We start from the raw sequence: 18,097 nt of genomic DNA, 5'->3' as shown, positions 1-18,097 counted from the left end.
AGAACACCCGGCCATAACATACACCACCCACCATGTGAAGTTACATGTATGTACAAAATTAAACGTAGCCTTTTCTCTCTTTGTGTCCCATCCCAACCCTCCCTTCATCAAAGAGTCCCACGACTTCTCTCTGGCCTCTACATTATGCCACGAGCGTACAGCACAAGAGTGAGTGTGTTTGTGTGAGGAAAAAAACTCGTATTAAGGTATTCTTACATCCTGAGTCTCTAGAGAGGAAGAGGGCTGCATAGGGGAGGAGAAAAGAAAAATAAATGAATATTTATCCACTTGCTTTAAAGATCATTAAGACTTTAAGATCCATAAGCAAAAGCAGAGGGAAGGAAAATGAGCTTGCTGTGAAAATAATGACACCGAAAAAAGCCAAGCAAATCTTAAGATCACAAACAAAACAGCACTTTTAAGTGGGGAAACAGAGCAACTGATACAATGCCCAGAGCATAGAATAAAAACAGACTGAGGACATGAATTAGTAGATCAACCATTTTGAAGCGTTATACTCTGTTTCAGGTATAACGGAAATTCACCCCACACACAAGGGAATGCTGGGAGGTTTTAAGTGTGGTGTGAATTTCGTCTGGTTACATGCAGATAGGAAACATAACATTGCATAGAAGCATAATCATCGACACTGGATTTTAGGAAGCGTTTGTTAAAGTGGTTTCACGTGGCTTGGTTTTTCAATTTCACCTGGCCCTTGACTTCACTAATTCATAACACAACTGAATGAGGGGTTAGTCTAGTGTTAGGGTAAAAATGGCACTAAATGGTGATGTTTCAGGTCAGTTTTATTCAAACACTACATCTACCCTGTCCTTTTAGACACTGAAAAGTATCATTACATGAGATAATGGGAATGGAATGCGTTAGCATTGAATGAGCAAGAGGTCAGTGATGCTAATTACACCTAGCCATCACTGTAACTGTGCTCAGTCAAGTAAAGGTGATTAATCCAAGTATAAAAAATGATATCTAGCTAAAAATGAAAAGGGAACCAAGACCTTGCTCACTAAATCCCTTCAACATCTTTAATCCATTATCTCAATATATATATATATTCCATTCATATTAAGTCTCTGTTTAGTAAAGGGTTTTGTGGCTAGGAATGAAGCAGCAGCATATAGTCGCAGCTGTACATTACATGCGCAGACCCACACTGAGACAACATGTGCAACAGAGCACATCACTGAGTCCAAGTTCACGTTTCATATTCAGTCGCTAACATTACTGTTTTTAGTCTCTTTTGTTGTCTTCGATTCCCTTCAGGCAGTGCACTTCGGAATAACTTCTGCTCCAAGAAACAGCCGTCAAGAGACTCTGTAGCAATATGCGATGCCGGCTGCGCATGCGCTGTGAGGTGTCTTTGTGTTTAAAAGCCAAAGGAGCCCTGTTGTTCCAGCTGTCAAAGCTGAAATATGTAGGGTAGAGAAAATCTAGGAAGGTTATTCAAAAGTGCAACACACCTGTTACAAGAATTACCATAAAGGGGAAGTCCACTGATTTCTCACAATTCCAACATAATTGAAAGGTTACGTACGGTGATATAAACAAAGTCATTCGCAGCCGTGGTGAGAGGAACCAGCTACAGCTGAAGCATTTAATGCCTCTAATAGCGCTAAGGCTGTACATGAATTGTTCATCAATTCATTTACTGTGAAGAGGTGTTTGTAGCCAATTGTAAGGTGAAGAAAACATATTTCAGATTCATAACTATGCCCTCCATAATCACCATTGTATGTACGTACTCTGAAAACAAGTGGAGGCTCACTGATGGTTCCAGACATTGCAACCCTTAACTCTAGAAGGCTGCATGACCTTGTTTACATCATTATGATTGAAGTATACAATGTTGGAAATTTGATGGAATTCTCCTTTAATTACAATTCACTGTGTGTATGCAACTGCAACGTGTACATGTGCAATATGAACATTAACCTCTACATAGAGAGATCATACAGGAAACATACACAGTAGGAGGGTGACACACAAGCGGTATAAACGTGTGAAATCCTGCTAAGAATGGAGAGACCTAAGGGGGCCTTCTTGGAGAACAGTAAGAGCAGCTGCGATTGGATACCTGCCTAATCCAATTTCAACACGGACTGCAGTTAGAGTATAATTACAACGGCAAACGCTGTAGTAATTACACTACGGCCTTCCATAGTCTGCCCTCCAAAGGCTACATCCCCATTAAATATGCTTTTCCCTTTCTTAGCAGGAGCCAACATGCAACCGTCTTTTGTGTGTGTCAACATACACATACACAAAAACAGTCACAGATACGTGAGTTCATGTGCGAGCCTGTGTGGGACACGGATGGCAGAAGATTTCAGGACATTGATTTGCCGACACAGACAAGAGACTGTGATCTTACCTCTCTGTGGCCCTGCTGTCTGTTTGACAGTGACCTTTTGTCAGTGTGCACAAAGCACCAGCGTGAGGCTGGCCAACCTCTGCACAGACATCACAGTCTCACAGTGCCTCGTGCCTTTACTCACTCTCTCCCAAAAACCCACAGCCCTGCTGGGGTGGTCTCCCGATGCTTCAAAGCAAAGGCCTTGGAGCACCAGAGCAAATCAAGAGCCTGAGCGAGAACTGATGGTGAATAGGCTGGAGCTTGACACGTTCGGGCTCTGTTAGCCTAAAGCATGGCCTGGCTATGAACAGAGCCACTCAGATGTCTGCCCTGAGTTCTTGAACTGATGCACAAACAGTGAAACGTAAAGTCTGAGATTGTACGTTTGTCTGTCCTTGCAGTTTTAAAACTAGCATACTAGCTTAATCTGTCCATAAAACAGTGGGGCTAATTTTAAGGTGACTAGCACTGCTAAGTGACTGCTTTAAATATTAGGGATTTTTATTTATATTTTTAGTCTAGAATATTTAGCAATGTATAGTTATGTCATAAAAAAATATAAAGACATATGAATCAATATTCAAATTTAAACAGATTTGTTTCTTTAACCATGTTAAGGCTTTTGAAGGTTATACAAAGTCAGACATTTTAAGCCTTCAATAGAGGCTTGATTAGTATAAACTATAGACTTTACACCTATCATTTAAGCAAAAAGAAGGACATATCAAATACCCTGAGATATTATTCATTCATTCATTCATTGTCATTCATACCACTTATCCTCCAGGTGACTGTCTGTGAGGAGTGTGGTGTGTTCTCCCTGTGTCCGCGTGGGTTTCCTCCGGGTGACTGTCTGTGAGGAGTGTGGTGTGTTCTCCCTGTGTCTGCGTGGGTTTCCTCCGGGTGACTGTCTGTGAGGAGTGTGGTGTGTTCTCCCTGTGTCCGCGTGGGTTTCCTCCAGGTGACTGTCTGTGAGGAGTGTGGTGTGTTCTCCCTGTGTCTGCGTGGGTTTCCTCCGGGTGACTGTCTGTGAGGAGTGTGGTGTGTTCTCCCTGTGTCTGCGTGGGTTTCCTCCGGGTGACTGTCTGTGAGGAGTGTGGTGTGTTCTCCCTGTGTCTGTGTGGGTTTCCTCCGGGTGACTGTCTGTGAGGAGTGTGGTGTGTTCTCTCTGTGTTCGCGTGGGTTTCCTCCGGTTGACTGTCTGTGAGGAGTGTGGTGTGTTCTCTCTGTGTCTGCGTGGGTTTCCTCCGGGTGATTGTCTGTGAGGAGTGTGGTGTGTTCTATCTGTGTCTGTGTGGGTTTCCTCCGGGTGACTGTCTGTGAGGAGTGTGGTGTGTTCTCTCTGTGTCTGCGTGGGTTTCCTCCGGGTGACTGTCTGTGAGGAGTGTGGTGTGTTCTCTCTGTGTCTGCGTGGGTTTCCTCCGGGTGACTGTCTGTGAGGAGTGTGGTGTGTTCTCCCTGTGTCTGCGTGGGTTTCCTCCGGGTGACTGTCTGTGAGGAGTGTGGTTTGTTCTCCCTGTGTCTGCGTGGGTTTCCTCCCATGTTCCAAAAACACACATTAGTCAGTGGACTCAAAAGTGTCCGTAGGTGTGAGTGAATGTGTGTGTTGCTCTGTGAAGGACTGGCGCCCCCTCCAGGGTGTGTTCCTGCCTTGCGCTCAATGATTTCAGGTAGGTTCTGGACCTACCGCGACCCTGAACTGGATAATGAATGAATAAATGAATAATTTGTTATTAAAAGTACCTTAGGACTACTTTTTATGTAAACCCAACACTTTGATAACAGATTTATTCTACATTTTTGACTGTAAGTAACTGCATATTTAGCCTCTTTGTAGTCAGCCTCTAATACACCTTCCTCTAGCCATGATTCTGTAAATCAATGCGCATACTAGCTTATCAAAAACAAAAAGTAAAGAAGCTCAATTGGCCGAGCAACGATGACACAGCAACGAAATGAAGCAGCCTGCGTTACGTACTAAAGAAGGAGTCCCTGCGGCGCCTGTAACTTGACTCCCAGAACTCTCCTTATTGTCCTGTTGGGACAGACAAGAGACAGGGGTCCATTTGGACTCACTTTGTCTGTCCCAGATCATTTGCAGATACTGCTTCCACTCCAGAAATGAGCACCAGAACAACCAGATATCACAGACATCAACTGGCCATCTCCAAACAAGCCAGGAGGTTAAAAAGATCAGAAATAAATTAACCGAGGCGCTACGTTCATAAAGTCTGTGTGGAGTGATCTTTTGAGTCGATCTATTAGTCCCATGCAGAGCAGCTTCCTTACCTGCAGGTTCTTCCTCCACACATTGACGGCCGCGAAGGCGAGCTGCATCTGCTTCCTGCGGGCGTCTTTGTGGCGTTTGTATGCAATCTCAATAAAAATGAGGAAGATCCCTGCTGCAATGCCACCAGCAACTAGCATGAAGACACCTGGCAGAAAAAACGAGAGGAAGACATGCAGGAAATCGTTAGGCACCTTAGAGAAACAGCCCAAGGAACTCTCGAGTCCAACCCTTAGAGCAGGCTTTCTGCACTCAGATGAAGGTCTATCTTGTTTATTGGAAGCTACACAAGTTATACAGATGTAAAAGTGCTACCTAACTTAATCTGAATACACATTATAAGACAAAAATAACAGCAAAAGGTATTGGACAAAAAAAGGCTACAGTACCTTACCACTGCAGTTTTTGTCCAATCTCTTTTAGACTATCTGCATCCAAGAGTGGACCATACCTGCCATATTCTCAAAGGTGAGTGTGGCTGGGGCATTGCTCCTTGAGTCACACTCCTGGTATCTCACCCAGGTTTTATCCAGGTCCTCCATGAAGCCATTCTCATGGGAACTGTAGGATGTGACAGGGGAGCGAGGAGAAAGTCCAAAATTATTATAAAGACTCGAGGAGATGGTAGGTTTATTCCCAAAAGACCGCAATCACAAACACTCTCTCTATCTCTCTCTCACACAAACACACAGACCACACATACATACATACATACACACATACACAGAGACATTAGAGCAGGGGGTGGGAGGAGGGAGATACAGAGAGAAATGAGTAAGAGCAATGTCTCGGATGATGAGAGCTAAGAAAACGAAAACCCAAAAAAAAAAAAAGAAAAAAAAAAAAGATACATAAGCGTAGAGTATTGCTGCTTCGGCTGGGACAGACCTGAGAATAGCCAGGGACACATTCTGTTTCCAGGGGCTGTCCTTGCGCATGCCTATGCCAAAGCCCGAACGGAAAAACAGCTCTCCCGTGGTCACCAGGTCGCACTTCTGCGAGGCTTCAAACTCCAGCACCGCAGAGTCCCAGATGAAAGCATGCAGCTTGCTGTTGGGGGGGGGGGGTTGGGGGAGCAGGAGGGGAAGGGTGGGGGGTTACGGTGCAACAGTACAGTGAGTAACAACACACTCATGGCACCCCCCCTCCCACCACTGCTCCTCCCTCCTTTGTGTGTCTTTAAATGTCAAAAAAATATATAGAAATAAATACAGACCCCCCCACATATAGGCAAATGAAATCCAATGCCGGACAAGTACAGCTTTGTCCCCCATTGGATTCCCCCAGAGACCTAAGCTAGAAATCTAAAAATGCTGTTTCTAAACTTAAAAGGCTTTAATGTCAGCGAAAGAGACATAAGTAGGCATCTCCTGGGTTGTGTTCTGAGGCCTAAGACCCTAAATCCAGCTGATAACGGAAAACAAAACAAAAAAAAAAAGATATGGTAATCCTAATCTCTGCATTAGGCTTTAGGTTTGTGAGAGAAGGACTTAAGCAGGCATTTCCAGTGTTATGTGCTAATGCAAACAATGGTGGAAAACACCTGAGACCGAGAGGTCAAGACTCCTGGACCGACCAAGCGGCCAGGCCCGCCGCTTACTTGTCCCGAACTGCTTGAATGGCCTCGGCGGCGCTCTCGTAGTTATGCTTCTCCATATGTCGATACATGGTACTCAGCTCCACCTGACGCCGGAAGTAGATATCCACTGAACTCTGCTTCACTGTGGCGTAGATGAACTTGTCTGATGGGTTCCTCAGCTACCGACAGATAAAGACCAATCAGTCCAGAATCATGAGTTGGAGCTTGAGGTGAGTTACTGAAGATGAAGATGAGATTCCCCACCAAAAACTGATCAAGACAGTCGATCAAGAGAACCCAAAACGGCTACCAGGTTTTTCCCAATTTCATGGAATGTTCCGATGAGAAATTGTAGCGCCCTAATCCTACTGTGTTATGTTTTGACCTCTACCAAAAACGAACCTACCCTTGGGTCATTGATGCCGGTGATGCGCTCCTCAGGCCGGTCCAACACCAGGAAGGCAGCCAGGTTGGCAGTGTAGGATGCTACAATGATCATAGCAAAACCAGCCCACACCATGCCCAAGATTCTCGCTGAGAAGCTGCGCGGGGCACCTGCACAGTAACAGACACACATACGGAATCAAAGAACTGGATAAGCGGTTACAGATAATAAATGAATGAATGAATGAAACCTATTCACACATTAATCATATATCTTTATAGACATTATCCCCTTTCTAATTCACTGTGCCTGAACCAGACCAAAAATGGTCCAGTTAGGAAAAAACATTACAACGTAACCAGATTCTTTTCAGTTTATCCAGTTAGCGTGGAATAGCATTACCTTCACCAATTCCGGAGTTCAGCAACACTCCCCAGGAGAACCACATAGCTGAAGATAAGGTGAGGGCATCTTCTTCTTCTTCTTCACTGTTTACTTTAAACCTTCCAAATGGGCTGTGAAAAACGGGGTGAGACAGCAGGCAATGGGTAAAGACTACAAACATTTCAGCACCTTTGAAACCTTTTACTACCACGTTAATTTCTATCAACAACAGGAGCAACACCGCCGTCTTGACACAAAGAGAGATAGATGGCAGAGTCCAGAGATAGACATCATAAATGAGGGAGCAAGCTGTAGAGATGGAAGAAGAAAACAAATAGCAAGGGGGAAATTAGTCGGTGTGTGTATGTGTGTATGTTCTTTGATTTCACACATTGTCAAGAAAAAAAAAGTGAATTATGTAGGACCTTGGTGCAGAACCAGCAGAACACACCTACAACAAATGTACGAGATTTTTAGAAATGGTAAACGGTTCTTAAGCTTAGTAGAAGAGAAACATTTATGTTGAATACTGGGCCTTTTAAAATCCTTATCACAAATAGGTAGCATGCAGATATCTCATTAGTGCATATATACACACTTCATATATAGTTATGGCACACGTTACAGTGGTTATTAATGTGTGTATGTGAGGTGAGTGTGTATATGTTACTGAACGTATTTGAGATTGAGGTTCAAGGGAGTGGTCTCACAGAGAGCATCCATCCACCTTAAAGCTGACCGCTATTATGAGGTTAGCTGAGACTTTCCGTGACGTTTGGAGACATCCTGGAGATAAAGACATTTTGCACACCCCCTGACCGCAGTCAGAGCAACAGATGAAACACCTGGGAGACCCCAGATATGGAAGACAACCCACCCGCGCCCATGTTGTACCTGAACCGGTCTAGTAGGTAAAGCATCACCGCCACCACATGCACCGACAGACCCACCAGCAGCCACAGTGTGCTCTGGAACGGCTGCATGAACGAGTCCAGCGTACTGCGAGGGATTTCCTGCAACACAAAGCACAGTGTCTCTATTCTCCCAGAACAGACAGAGCACAGACAAAGCCTCATATCCATACTAAGGGACACACTGATGAGCATTCATTATTCATTCTTGGTTTACAGAAATGTGTCGGTAAGATAAAAGTGAGTAACCCTAATTTAAAAATAAACATTAAATGACCAAACCTCTCGAAACTTTTGTCATTCGGTGTATTCAACAATTCTAAGTAGGATTTATACTGTCAAAATACAAGTGAGAGATTGCATAAATGAGGGGTATTAACTCCAGTCTTAAGTCTCTACAAAGCCTAATCCTCTCATGTAATGGTGACAGTGATAGGGTTATACAGTAATTCCTTTGGAACGAGTAAAGTTATTCACAGACGTCCGACTTTTTCAGACATACTGCCTGCTATGAGAAATGGATTTAAAGCCTAAGGAATGTTTCCTGCATAAAGAGAGTGCTGAGTTTGAGAGGAACGTACGTACCTTTTTAACGAGGATGGTAAGACCTTGGTATTTGAACGGTTTAGAGAATTCTATATACTGAGCTCGTTCATTGTTTATGGTCAACGGAGCCACGATCATGTCTGCAAGGCCACTCAGGAGCTCTCCCATCATGCCGTTCCACTCCTTCTTATTGCTGTTGTTCACCTGAGGCCAAGGAAACAACATTAACAGACTCACAAACCTCCAAAAGATTGCAAAATCTAAAACACTCGATTCAGTCTCACAAAAGGTAACTATTCAAGGTTAGTCAGTAACCATCAGCTTAGACGTCTGCAAAGAAATCTGCTTTATGTTTTTCTCCTATCTTTAAATAATAAACTGACCAAAATTGTATGATGTTAATGATGGGAATACACCCTGGAGGGGGTGCCAGTCCTTCACAGGGCAACACACACACACATACTCACATCTACGGACACTTTTGAGTCGCCAATCCACCTACCAACATGTGTTTTTGGACTGTGTGAGGAGTCCACGCAGACACAGGGAGAACACACCACACTCCTCACAGACAGTCACCCGGAGGAAACCCACGCAGACACAGGGAGAACACACCACACTCCTCACAGACAGTCACCCGGAGGAAACCCACGCAGACACAGGGAGAACACACCACACTCCTCACAGACAGTCACCCGGAGGAAACCCATGCAGACACAGGGAGAACACACCACACTCCTCACAGACAGTCACCCGGAAGAAACCCACGCAGACACAGGGAGAACACACCACACTCCTCACAGACAGTCACCCGGAGGAAACCCACGCAGACACAGAGAGAACACACCACACTCCTCACAGACAGTCACCCGAAGGAAACCCACGCAGACACAGGGAGAACACACCACACTCCTCACAGACAGTCACCCGGAGGAAACCCACGCGGACACAGGGAGAACACACCACACTCATCACAGACAGTCACCCGGAGGAAACCCACGCAGACACAGGGAGAACACACCACACTCCTCACAGACAGTCACCCGGAGCGGGACTCGAACCCACAACCTCCAGGTCCCTGGATCTGTGTGACTGCGACACTACCTGCTGCACCACCATGCTTTTCAATGTGCATTTTCAACAATCATTTAAAATAGTAATATCTTTACCATGTCCACTGTTAGAAGGTTTATCCTGCTCTAAGAAAAGTGACTTAAATAATTAGTTCGTTAATGGTGTGGGTTTACAGCATGTGTGTAAGAACAGTTATGGTGTTATGAGAACAGACTGCTGACAATGTCTTACTAAGGACTGGTTGTTGTTGCTAAATGTATAGTTTAGCAGTAGTAAAGATGTTTAAACACACAGCTAATTGGCTGAAATCAAGTTCTATTCTTGGAACCAAACAAAGACTGGCTTATGTCTATCTGCAGTCTTTCACTACAAATAATCTACTAATGTTATTAACATTCCTTTACTCTACAAACATATTAAAGGCATATTAATAATAAAGGAAGAGAAGGCCTTGGTGAAAACTCACCCTTTCCTGTGTTCCAAACTTCCCATCAGCCACCAGGTGCACCTCATAGGTGAAGTTCATAGTCATGGCCAGCTTGATCAGCAGGTCAATGCAGAAACCATAGCAGCACTGAGGCACTATTGGGCGTCCTGTAAGCAAACCAGAAAAGGTGAAATTTCAATCCTTCTGACAGGAAGACATCTGGAGAGATCATTGTTTTATAAACTCACTCTTCTCTCACATTCATTCTTATGGCCAAGGAGGCACTGCATATGCAAGTTTCAGATGCCAGTGTGCCTTGATGTTGTCCCTGAGGTTGGGAAAAATTCTAATTCAATTCAGTCAACTCATGAGACAAGATATTTGTCAAATGGTGGATGGATTCTCAAAGCCTTATGGATGGTAGTAATGCCACTGATTGCCTTATGATACTCTTAAATAAAAATCCTCTATGACTGGCAAGTAACATTCCCCATGCCTCATTCTCAGTTGAAAAAATAAAAGCAGATCCAAAGCAGTGGTGTGTAACCTTTAAAACAGAAAGCGTCATGTCGGCTAATATTCTTTCTCCCAATGACACAACACATATCACAGAGAGTGAGGAAGTCCATATGATATATAAACGGTCATGGCATAATCAAGAAAATGGCAAAAAACATTATTAACATTTACTATTTACAGGGGTTGGACAATGAAAGTGAAACACCTGGTTTTAGACCACAGTAATTTATTAGTATGGTGTAGGGCCTCCTTTTGCGGCCGATACAGCGTCAGTTCGTCTTGGGAATGACATACACAAGTCCTGCACAGTGGTCAGAGGGATTTGAAGCCATTCTTCTTGCAGGATAGTGGCCAGGTCTCTACGTGATGCTGGTGGAGGAAAACGTTTCCTGACTCGCTCCTCCTCCAAAACACCCCAAAGTGGCTCAATAATATTTAGATCTGGTGACTGTGCAGGCCATGGGAGATGTTCAACTTCACTTTCATGTTCATCAAACCAGTCTTTCACCAGTCTTGCTGTGTGTATTGGTGCATTGTCGTCCTGATACACGGCACCGCCTTCAGGACACAATGTTTGAACCATTGGATGCACATGGTCTTACTGGTGCAGTGTGGAGTTAATGAAGATTGTCCACCAGGCTGCTCCAATTTAGCCATGACACCTCCCACACTACAATGACAGGTGTTTCAGTTTCATTGTCTAACCCCTGTATATATTAGTATAGTCATTTATAAAATGGCAAGAGAATGTACGGTTAAATCATAACAATTCCAGAGCAATGGACTTTTCTTTATTTCATTTTATGTTTAAGCGATGCACCTCATGTGGTGCACTGTGGAGACAAATGGCCTGTGTAGAAATCACTGCAGCCAGTTATAAGGATATGAGATGAGACAGCCCTATCACCGCACTAAGTGTTTTGAGAACCCATCCCGAGGTGTCCGAACTGAAATAAATTTGACCACAATCTTCAAAATTCATATAAACAAAAACTAGCTTATGCTCCAAAGGCTCATTCGCATCTAAAACATTCAAACCCAAGCATACACTCTATAGCTTACATTAGCTGAGGCACAAGACTAATACACGGGACACACAGAATGGACAAAAGCGCACACACATACAGCACGTATCTGCATAGTTTGCAAACAAGACAAGCAGTTTGCAAAAAGCAGACTTAGCCACACATTCGTTTACACGACCAGTCGGACCAAACACATGCTTCCACACAGTCGCACACACACATACGCCGCCACTGTCACGCTCGCGCACTCAGCTGCATGCATACATATATAGATACCTACTGCATATATATGTATGCATCTTCAGTTGGCGGGTGGAGGAAAGCACAGTGCTATCATAAACGTCCCTGTTGTGTTACCTGGGATGGTCTCATTTGGTCCAGTGCAGATCACCTTTTTAATTAAGACTCCGTTGGGTGTAAACTCTTCTCTGCAGTTACCATCCTGCATCGTTGGTTTCACATACACAAAGGGCTCCTGATGTATGGTGACTATCTGTAGTGAACCAAGATAATGAAAAGAACAGTCAGTCTCATTGGGGCCGTCTCCTTTTGGTTAAAGTCTGAATGATCTCAGAGAGGCCCAGTCTTATCTAACGAATCATTGATTACACACTCAGAGACTTTGTTTTGTCCCCTTTCACTGATTCAAATCTTCCCTCAGAGTAATTGGTCTGTATATGTGTCAGCTCTGGGCACAGCAGAATGGATCAGGTTGTGAAGCTTGAGCTTTCTGTGTGCTACTGTGTTTTCTTTCATCATATGAAAGCAGCTGCTCGCACCTTCTGTTTTCATGAGAGCTTCAATGGCATTCAGAAATTATGTTATTAAGAGTGAGGCAAAAATAGCCGCATTTATCTCTGTACTCAACAGCAAGACCATTAAAGAAGTTGAAATGTAAAACTAATGATACAGTATAAAAGATTCTGTACTTTAAGCCTTGTAGACATCTGGAAGCCTCTGGGTCTCTCTGTCTCTCCTCCAGGCCAGATGATCTTCCTCTGTTTGTTCAACACAACCTGCGGCGTTAGAGAGATAACATGAGCTAAAAGTTTAAAGCGGCCTAAATACATATCTTATACTACAGTTGGAAATAAGTTCCACTTTTTCATTCATTTATTCATTCATTATCTGTAAGCGCTTATCCAGTTCAGGGTCGCGGTGGGTCCAGAGCCTACCTGGAATCATTGGGCGCAAGGCGGGAACACACCCTGGAGGGGGCGCCAGTCCTTCACAGAGCAACACACACACACACACACACATTCACTCACACACTCACATCTACGGACACTTTTGAGTTTCCAATCCACCTCCGTGTGTTTTTGGACCATGGGAGGAAACCCACACAGACACAGGGAGAACACACCACACTCCTCATAGACAGTCACCTGGAGGAAACCCACGCAGACACAGGGAGAACACACCACACTCCTCACAGACAGTCACCCGAAGGAAACCCACGCAGACACAGGGAGAACACACCACACTCCTCACAGACAGTCACCTGGAGGAAACCCACGCGGACACACCAACTCCTCACAGACAGTCACCCGGAGCAGGAATCGAACCCACAACCTCCAGGTCCCTGGAGCTGTGTGCCTGCGACACCACCTGCTGCACCACTGTGCACCGTTCCACTTTTTCTTATTAACAAAAACATTCATGTTTTGATGAAATACATTCATTGTCCAACTGATACTTAGCTAAAATTAAAGACTGTATTGTGTCTGAGGTAGAGTTTAGTGGAATTATTGATGACAAAAGTTTATTAGAATTATTATACGTTAAAATCTGCAGATGTTTTTCAAAATGTGTTACATGGCTATAAAGGCTTCTGCCGTTCTATTCTGGATACAGTGCTTAGGAGCTGTAAGGTCATATACTTGTATCTCTTGCCCTTACTGAGCAAACGATGGGTTACAATCTGTCATTGGGCACCTACATAGTGCACTTTAAAGCAGATGGAGCTCATAAAACGGCCATAAAGTGGAAGGACTCGGAAGATGTTTATAATAAAGTGTGAGATCCGTGCATCCACCGTACAACAAACTTAAGAGCGGCATAACAGAACAGATGTGAAATCTGCATACCTGCGTTCCATTATAAATTCCCACTTGGATCAACCTGCTCTTCTGGTAGTTGAGGATGCTGTAATGAGCATACTTCCTGTCTCCATCATCATTAAACTCCACACGGCCTGTTAGGCCTTCTGGATATTTGGATGACATTAGGACCCTGATGGAAATGAACATTAGTGCAATTAGCTTTTACACACGAATATTACGAACCGAATCGGGTCAAATTCCTAAACTCATCACCGAATCGAATCTCTATAAGCCACATAAAGGGGCAAACATTTCTGAATCAGACATAAGCCTCCGAGCTGCATGCACACATCATGCCATGACTCAGATTATGAACCGATCCTTTTCGCTAAACACAGACGCGCTGCGGTCGTGACCCGTCCTGACCTTTTAAAGAGCGGTCCGGTCTTCCAGATGTTGGTGTTTCCCACGCAGCCCCGAGGCGGCTCTGTGATGTTCTCTTTCTCAAACAGCTCCTGGATGGACTGAGCCACCACCGCCACTGCGTCACTTATGTGGGCCGACTCATTCTTGCCGTTGATGAGCTGGAGGCCAATAAGCCCTGTGTGTGTGCGCGTCAATATCAAAACAAATCAATGAGCAAGGTGGAGGGGGTCTGGCATATAGGAGCCCTTTCCAATTAAAAATTAAAACAACATAGGGTCCGTTTGCAGCCATCATGGGCAAAAGGCCTAGGGTTTAATAAAGTTTAATATAAAGTGAAACAGAAGGCAAGAGGATGGTCATTTCTCAAAAAAATCGGCTGCGAAGAACTCCAACGTATTTAATAACAGCGGTACAGTTGCGCTGTGTTGTAAATAAAATTAGTGTGTGGAAGCTTGCAAACAATATTCTCCCCATTGTCCCTGAGATCAAATTACTGGTGGTCTCGGCTCAGGTTTAGAAGTTCACAGAGCCGCACTCTCCGCAACCTTGTGAAATATAGCTTAGAAACACCGCTACGCCATTGATTCAATTCTAACACCATGATTCAGATTAAATATTAACTTTGGAGCTCTGTTTCTATTTGGTTCAGGCAATGAATCCCTCTCTACGTGGGACAACACTGAGAAGCAAGTTTTGCCCAAAATGAATGCATGGACCTGTGAGGCTGAATTTGCTGTGGAAGATTTGCTACCTACTTCGCAAACTTGGCAGTGAGTCAGTGATTTAAAATATTTAATTCATATACAAATCCAGCATCAAACCTCCAGTACTGTTAATAAGTGAATCGTGTTCATTTGTCACTCATTTAAGAAGCATTTTCTCACTGTTGGATTCCACCTGGTGTTTTTCAAACTAATCTCAATCTCTGTATCAGTATTTTATGGGTGATTACCATGGACAGTTAAATATATTGGACATGACACACCACAGACACAGACCTGTAATGAACATAATATCATAGACTCAGATGACTCTATTAAAAGCACATTTTGTATCAGACAGAGATTAGTTTGAGAACTAACACTGATATTAACAGAAACTCTCCTCGTGTTTGGACATGGACGTGACAAAGGGTTATATGTGACTTATGTGCTCAGGGGGCAACAGTGAATACAAAGTGAGGTTTAACAAAGACAGGTGCAAAATCCAGGATAAGAAGGGCAGTCGTGGCTTACCATTACCAGTAATACGTCAATGAGGGAGTTGCAAAACACCCTTTTCAAATTCATGAGAGCCAAGCCATTAATGTCATCAACATTATACAGTTAATATCAATAGCGAAGGTTAACCCAGACATACATTTTCTAATGTAAATACCCCTGAGAAGTAATTACAAAGGCTTATTTCTGTATATGTAATCATTCAGCCTTAGAGCTAATATTACGATATTAATATTAAGAATTACAGTGTATTCTACCGTGATTCGTTTAAGACCTTTAAACATGCAAATGTTTAAACGTTTAAACGCTTAACACTTAACATCCACAACTCACTCACTACATCCACTGATACAAAGTCATCTTTAACTACACACTACGTGGTTACTGAAAGAGACACCTGAAAAAAGCCTGTGTTGAGGCTTTTTCCAGTGTCTCTTCCTGTGGCTGTTGCTTAGGGACCTGTACGTACCGTCTGGAGCTTCACTCAGAGCTTTACCGGACATCTCCCGTTCTCCGACCAGCCACACGTAGCCTGAGCCAGTCATGTTGAGGAAGCGTGCTGTCTTGTACACGGCAGCAGCATCCTCTTCGCTGCAGGCAAAAACACATTAGTCACAGTGCCTCCAAAACAGCCCCAAGACTTCTTATAAATCCGCTCCATTTATTTTCCCCTTTTCACAGGTTTTTAAAATATTACCTTTTTTTTTTTAACCCTCATCATTCTTTTGCTGTACTAACTGCCTTTTACTGCTGCCACTAAGGCCCAGTTAGCAATGTAGTGTTAAAAAGAAAATGTATTATTCACTATTTAAAGTTTGCACCACACAGCGGTTGATCCAGGCATTTTAGGACCTTAAGAATCGCAGCACGTAAAATATGGTGTGAAGACTCTTCTGTGAGCTGGAGCCCTGTCAGAATGAGGGCAAAACACATCTTACACTACCTGTGAAACGCTTGGGGGGCACCTAGCTCTTTGATTTAGAAAGAAAATCCATCCATCCATCCATTATCTGTAACCGCTTATCCAATTCAGGGTCGCGGGGGGTCCAGAGCCCACCTGGAATCATCGGGTGCAAGGCGGGAATACACCCTGGAGGGGACGCCAGTCCCTCACAGGGCAACACAGACACACACACATTCACTCACACACTCGGACACTTTCGAGTCACCAATCCACCTGCAACGTGTGTTTTTGGACTGTGGGAGGAAACTGGAGCACCCGGAGGAAACCCACGCGGACACGGGGAGAACACACCACACTCCTCACAGACAGTCACCCGGAGCTGGAATCGAACCCACAACCTCCAGGCCCCAGTCCATTTACTGTCAAGTTAAACCCTGTGTGTGCATGAGTTTGGCTCACACTGCATGACGATGCACACAGCCACACACAGCTAGGGGATAGAAATTGAAACAGCAGACATTTCTCTTCAAGCACTTTTTGAACATTGCACTATTGCAAAGTGATATGGTCTCTGCTAATTATTGTCTATGAATATTCCAAACACTGTGTTATTGACCAAAGTGTTATGTGTTAAAATTAAATGTTGCATAACACTGTTGCTGGGCAGCACGGTGGCGCAGCAGGTAGGTGTCGCAGTCACACAGCTCCAGAGGCCTGGAGGTTGTGGGTTTAAGTCCTCCTCCCAGTGACTGTCTGTGAGGAGTGTGGTGTGTTCTCTCTGTGTCTGCGTGGGTTTCCTCCAGGTGACTGTCTGTGAGGAGCATGGTGTGTTCTCTCTGTGTCTGCATGGGTTTCCTCCTGGTGACTGTCTGTGAGGAGTGTGGTGTGTTCTCCCTGTGTCTGCGTGGGCTCCGGTTTCCTTCCACAGTCCAAAAACACATGTTGGGAGGTGGATTGGCGACTTAAAAGTGTCCGTAGGTGTGAGTGAATGTGTGTGTGTGAGTGTGTGTTGCCCTGTGAAGGACTGGCGCCCCCTCCAGAGTGTATTCCTGCCTTGCGCCCAATGATTCCAGGTAGACTCTGGACCCACCGTGACCCTGTATTGGATAAGGGTTACAGATAATGAATGAATGAATAACACTGTTGCTTCAGAGTAAAATATTTATCAAAATTAACCTCAAAAAATGTGTATTCTTTTATAAAAATGAATGAGTTAATTTACATAAACGTCTAAAGTGTTTTATTTAGAGGAAAGAAGTCAATGGAATAGAGTTTTTAATCAGTGGCAGGTATCTTACCCAAAGGAGGTCAAGGGGCTAGTGTTCCCTGAACCCTATATTGTTTTTTCTGAATATTGGTTTGTGTAGCTGCTAACAGACATTATTTACCTTTCTTAGGGATATAAGAAGTGCTATAACAAGAAGGCGCTTGTTGTCCTCAGCATTTAATATCAGACCCTCTCACAAATCGGAAAGGATATCATGCCCGTGTATTAGAAACATTCACAGAAGTATCTGACTACAGTAAACATCGTCCTACCTGGCGGAGAGAATGATCACCCGAGCCTCCAGCTCTTTGGCCTCCATCAGCAGGGCGGTTAAGTTAGTCTCTTGGTTGAATTGAAGGACTTTCTCTGCCTGGGATTGGGGCACACAGTCAGTCAAGGGTGGCACTAACCCCCCCCCACCCCAGAACCATGCTGCCTTTTTTCACCTAGTTTCAGCGCTTTGGTTGATTGTCTTTTCTTTGGTGGGATTGAAAAAGGAGGAAAAAAATGACAGAGCTCCAGGAGAATCGGATAAACTAAAAATAAAAAAGCTAGGGGGGAAAAACGTTTGTATTGTCACATGCAAACTGAGGGTTATCAAGGCTCCAGAGAAGGACGTGCATGTTAGAGGTTTGGGGAGAGAGAGAGAGAGAGAGAGAGAGAGAGAGCGAGGCCGATGCAACCGGAAACTGAAACCGGGAGAAAAGGGGGTGAGAGGTGAGGGGAC

The 18,097-nt window shown here is 44.2% G+C and overlaps 1 protein-coding gene across 6 annotated transcripts in view; it reads right to left on the bottom strand.

Moving 5' to 3' along the window:
* grin1a (glutamate receptor, ionotropic, N-methyl D-aspartate 1a) overlaps nucleotides 1-18,097 on the bottom strand; it is a 39,475-nt gene that overhangs the window by 6,633 nt on the left and 14,745 nt on the right. For 4 of the 6 annotated variants that reach the window (XM_066645336.1, XM_066645339.1, XM_066645338.1 and 1 more), the window contains 15 exons: nucleotides 17,643-17,740; nucleotides 15,669-15,790; nucleotides 13,980-14,154; nucleotides 13,599-13,743; nucleotides 12,441-12,527; nucleotides 11,869-12,004; nucleotides 10,007-10,134; nucleotides 8,506-8,670; nucleotides 7,904-8,022; nucleotides 7,028-7,140; nucleotides 6,647-6,795; nucleotides 6,262-6,419; nucleotides 5,550-5,711; nucleotides 5,113-5,222; nucleotides 4,664-4,809 (listed from right to left, as the gene is read on the bottom strand). In XM_066645336.1, the coding sequence (XP_066501433.1) occupies nucleotides 4,664-4,809; nucleotides 5,113-5,222; nucleotides 5,550-5,711; nucleotides 6,262-6,419; nucleotides 6,647-6,795; nucleotides 7,028-7,140; nucleotides 7,904-8,022; nucleotides 8,506-8,670; nucleotides 10,007-10,134; nucleotides 11,869-12,004; nucleotides 12,441-12,527; nucleotides 13,599-13,743; nucleotides 13,980-14,154; nucleotides 15,669-15,790; nucleotides 17,643-17,740 (2,013 nt within the window). Of the gene's footprint in view, nucleotides 1-216; nucleotides 244-4,663; nucleotides 4,810-5,112; nucleotides 5,223-5,549; nucleotides 5,712-6,261; nucleotides 6,420-6,646; nucleotides 6,796-7,027; nucleotides 7,141-7,903; nucleotides 8,023-8,505; nucleotides 8,671-10,006; nucleotides 10,135-11,868; nucleotides 12,005-12,440; nucleotides 12,528-13,598; nucleotides 13,744-13,979; nucleotides 14,155-15,668; nucleotides 15,791-17,642; nucleotides 17,741-18,097 lie in introns of all 6 variants that reach the window. The other 2 variants (XM_066645335.1, XM_066645337.1) reach the window with 1 other exon arrangement.

The sequence above is a fragment of the Hoplias malabaricus genome, chromosome 15 (genome assembly GCF_029633855.1).
Source record: "Hoplias malabaricus isolate fHopMal1 chromosome 15, fHopMal1.hap1, whole genome shotgun sequence".
Lineage (NCBI taxonomy): Eukaryota > Metazoa > Chordata > Actinopteri > Characiformes > Erythrinidae > Hoplias > Hoplias malabaricus.
This window is presented reverse-complemented; position numbering and strand designations above follow the sequence as displayed.